The 3,219-nt window shown below is 33.0% G+C and overlaps 1 protein-coding gene across 1 annotated transcript; it reads right to left on the bottom strand.

The window, feature by feature from the left end:
* Positions 1 to 524: 524 nt before the first annotated feature.
* LOC131056195 (jasmonate-induced oxygenase 4) lies at positions 525 to 2,886 on the bottom strand. Its single transcript, XM_059220521.1, has 4 exons — positions 2,564 to 2,886; positions 2,109 to 2,273; positions 1,061 to 1,282; positions 525 to 967 (listed from the first exon to the last, which is right to left on the bottom strand). The coding sequence occupies exons 1-4, from the start codon at positions 2,837 to 2,839 to the stop codon at positions 716 to 718; spliced, it is 915 nt and encodes a 304-aa protein (XP_059076504.1). The 5' UTR covers positions 2,840 to 2,886; the 3' UTR covers positions 525 to 715.
* Positions 2,887 to 3,219: the final 333 nt, after the last annotated feature.

Below are 3,219 nucleotides of genomic sequence, written 5' to 3'. Positions count from 1 at the left end.
CAAAAAATCATGAACTGTTTTTTACCAAATTAACCAAGTATTAATTTAAAAAAAAAAAACCAAGGATCCACCATAAAGCACAAAAATCGAGTACATCAATGAAGGTTGATGAATTAATATAATGCATCACTATTATTCATAAGGTATTCATAAGGTATTCATAATGCAGCTTAAATAGTCATTAGTTTTGTATTTATGAATCTCTTTTCTCCTACAATTTCATATTAATTTGGTGCACTCTACCCTTTGGAGTTTTTCCCTCAACATCTTAAAGAGGGAAATAACATAAATAACAAGAAAAATATCTTGAATTAGTAATAAAAATAACATGAAGAGATAGAATTAAACTAGAAAAATTTAAGGAACAATGTATTTGAAAAAGATTAATATGTTATTATAATATTACTAAGAAAAATGTTATATATACATTATTGGAGGTTACGTTCATAGATAAGAAATTTGAGAGATATAAATAACTCATATGTACTCTAGGAACATTTTTTCCTCATATTCACGATAACATTTATTACATCATATAATATCATGCATTTTATATTGCACTTCTAACAATATATATCCTAAAAACTAAAGGAAACATATCATGATTATTGTTTTCCTTATTATTTTTGTACATAAATGGAATTACCATCTATTCCAAGTATTATTTTTCATATATTTATTTATTTCTTACCACACTAACTAGTGATATTGAATACTATTCACACATTTTGGAAAAGTTAGCCAATGGCTTTTTTCCATTGAGTTTTGTATTCGTGTAATAATACATATATTCTTTTTGCTTGAACTTCTCATATAGCGAAGGGTGTTCTTCATCGACAAGGTTGCTTGCAGGAGCCACTTCATCATCTAAGCCTGGAAAATAAAACATAGCAATGGATAACCTTGTCCTCTCTTTGTTTGTCACCGCACGATGTTCTATACTCTTATAAATTCCATTTGTCATCACCTATAAAAAAAAAAAAAATGTCACATGTTATATTTTATAAATTATTTATACTAGACATAGCTTAATCAATAGCCAAACTTACATAGCATTTACCTCTATTAGGTCACCAATATTAACAACAAGGGGATAAGGAATGGGTTGAATAGGAACCCATTTGTTGTTCTTGCGAACCTGAAGGCCTTCTATGTGTTCATCTTGAAGTAAAAGTGTTATGGCAGCTCCATCTGAATGAGGGCTTAACCCCAACACTAGATCAGGCCTAGGGCAAGGTGGATATAAATTCATCCTTACTGCCATCATTGGATCTTTCCCAAACTTTTATTTAAAATAATCATTGTTTAATTGTAAGTTTTCAGCAAATAGACTAAGGATCATCTGAGCAACCCTTTCCACTTGAGTTGTGTAACTTTGTAATGTATTTCTACAATAACATATTAAAAACTCATTAGATGGTGATTATAAATATTAACAAAAATACTTTATTATAAATCATTATGGTTTTTAAATTATCGTTTAATATTTAATAAGTGAAAGTTTATTATAAACAACTCAAATTCTATTTTAAAAATGTTAGCTTAGAAAATATGAAATTACACTATTCCAGGAATGCAACCCTGAGAAGAAGAAAAATATTAAATGAAAGTGGCGACCTTAGAGACTAAGCATGCCTAGATGACTTGGGTGAATTGGTTGATTTATTGCTTGGTAGCATAGTCAAGGCTTGGCATCGTAGTAGTGATAGACCCAAATTCTAGGGCCGAGATCTATGTTTGACTCTGCTTAGGATTGACTTGCATGATATCAGTAATTGAAGCTTCCTAGTTAACTCATGTCACATGTGTGACTTGTGGGAACCTACAAGAAGCCAACATTTGGAAACATGATTATGGCATGGTGCTGATAAGTTCTTCAATGAACATTTTCTTTTCCCCAAGGTATGGTCTAAGGTTGAACTATCAGTTTGGACCTAAGGCAATCCTTGTAGTGAACTCAATACCTGTAATCCACAATAATAGGAAGAAGTTTAGAAAGCTATAAACTTTTAGTCAGCCCAGTACCTATAATCCGACGGTGTTGTTGGCCACAGAGATAACTTGACAAGTTTCTTAGGCATAAGAGCCAAAGCTATGGAGTCGCCTCAATCCAACTTTTGTTCTTCATCAACCACAAACATATTACCATAGCCTTGAGAATCTCCTGCTTGTGGAGCATACTTTTTCTTTTCTTCTAAGGAAAGACTAAAGAATTCATTTGTCACTCCTCTCATGCGATCTACTAAAGAATGTGGAATTCCATGGTTCACAATCTGACGATCATTACACAATTAGTACAATTACAAATTCAAATATGGTTAGTTTTAAACCTCACACACTAAGCAACATATTAAGTCTAAAGAATGTTAAGCAATTCTGAATGTTTAACACTTTTAAGTCTAGAAATGTATTCTTAATGTGATCACATACCTTAAACAACATATTAAGTTCAGAAAATGTCAGTCAATTCTGAATGTTTAAGTTTAGATGTATGATTTAAGCCTTTCCCCAATAACAGAAATCTATGACTGCTAATTATTTATCTGAAAGAATTTAATGGTACCTGAAAGAAGCCCCACTCTATGCAGGCCTTAGAAAGAATGCCCATCTCCTTGCGTCTTTCAGGGTTGTCAGACGGCAAGAGAAGCTTTTCCATGTCGATTACAGGAACTTTCAAGAGAGAAGAAAGTGGTGTTGAAGACGGCCTTTCTTCTTCTGATCTGATGTATCTCTGGGGAATGTCATTGGGTTTGTTTAGTGCAAGCTCCTGCACACTCTCCACAGAAACAAAATCAAAAGCAGTCTGGAATGGACTATTCAAAGAGTCAGAGGAAGCCATTCTTATTTTAATTTGTTCTCAACCACAGGAAACCTATCAGAATTATAATGCAGGCAATGAGAAATATAATTTGATATGGAGGACATCAACTAGTGTCCCTTTTATATGATTCGTAGTCACACTAACTACGTAATTACGTTGAAAAATCCATGCATCTGGAAACGCGATCTTCTACCCTACGTAATTTCGTTGAAGAATCCATGCATCTGGAAACGCGATCTTCTACCCTGTGGTGTCCTACAGGAAGATTTTTCTATGCTGATGGATAGGCTAATAAATGGTTTTGAATGTACTGTCTATAAATTGGACTAACAAACCATTCAGATTTCTTTCCGTGGGGACTGTTTATAGGTTGGACTAATCAACCATTCAGATCTCTT

This window comes from Cryptomeria japonica, chromosome 5 (assembly GCF_030272615.1).
Source record: "Cryptomeria japonica chromosome 5, Sugi_1.0, whole genome shotgun sequence".
NCBI lineage: Eukaryota > Viridiplantae > Streptophyta > Pinopsida > Cupressales > Cupressaceae > Cryptomeria > Cryptomeria japonica.
The sequence above is the reverse complement of the archived record's forward strand: the minus strand, read 5'-3'. Positions and strand labels throughout refer to the sequence as shown.

Excerpts from the sequence above, each read along its gene's own strand:
- LOC131056195 (XM_059220521.1), bottom strand. The coding sequence starts at position 2,839 with ATGGCTTCCTCTGACTCTTTGAATAGTCCATTCCAGACTGCTTTTGAT. Across the intron at positions 1,283-2,108 it reads ATGAAGAACAAAAGTTGGAT|TTTGGGAAAGATCCAATGAT; the intron begins TGAGGCGACTCC and ends TTTAAATAAAAG. Across the intron at positions 968-1,060 it reads ATATTGGTGACCTAATAGAG|GTGATGACAAATGGAATTTA; the intron begins GTAAATGCTATG and ends TTTTTTTTATAG.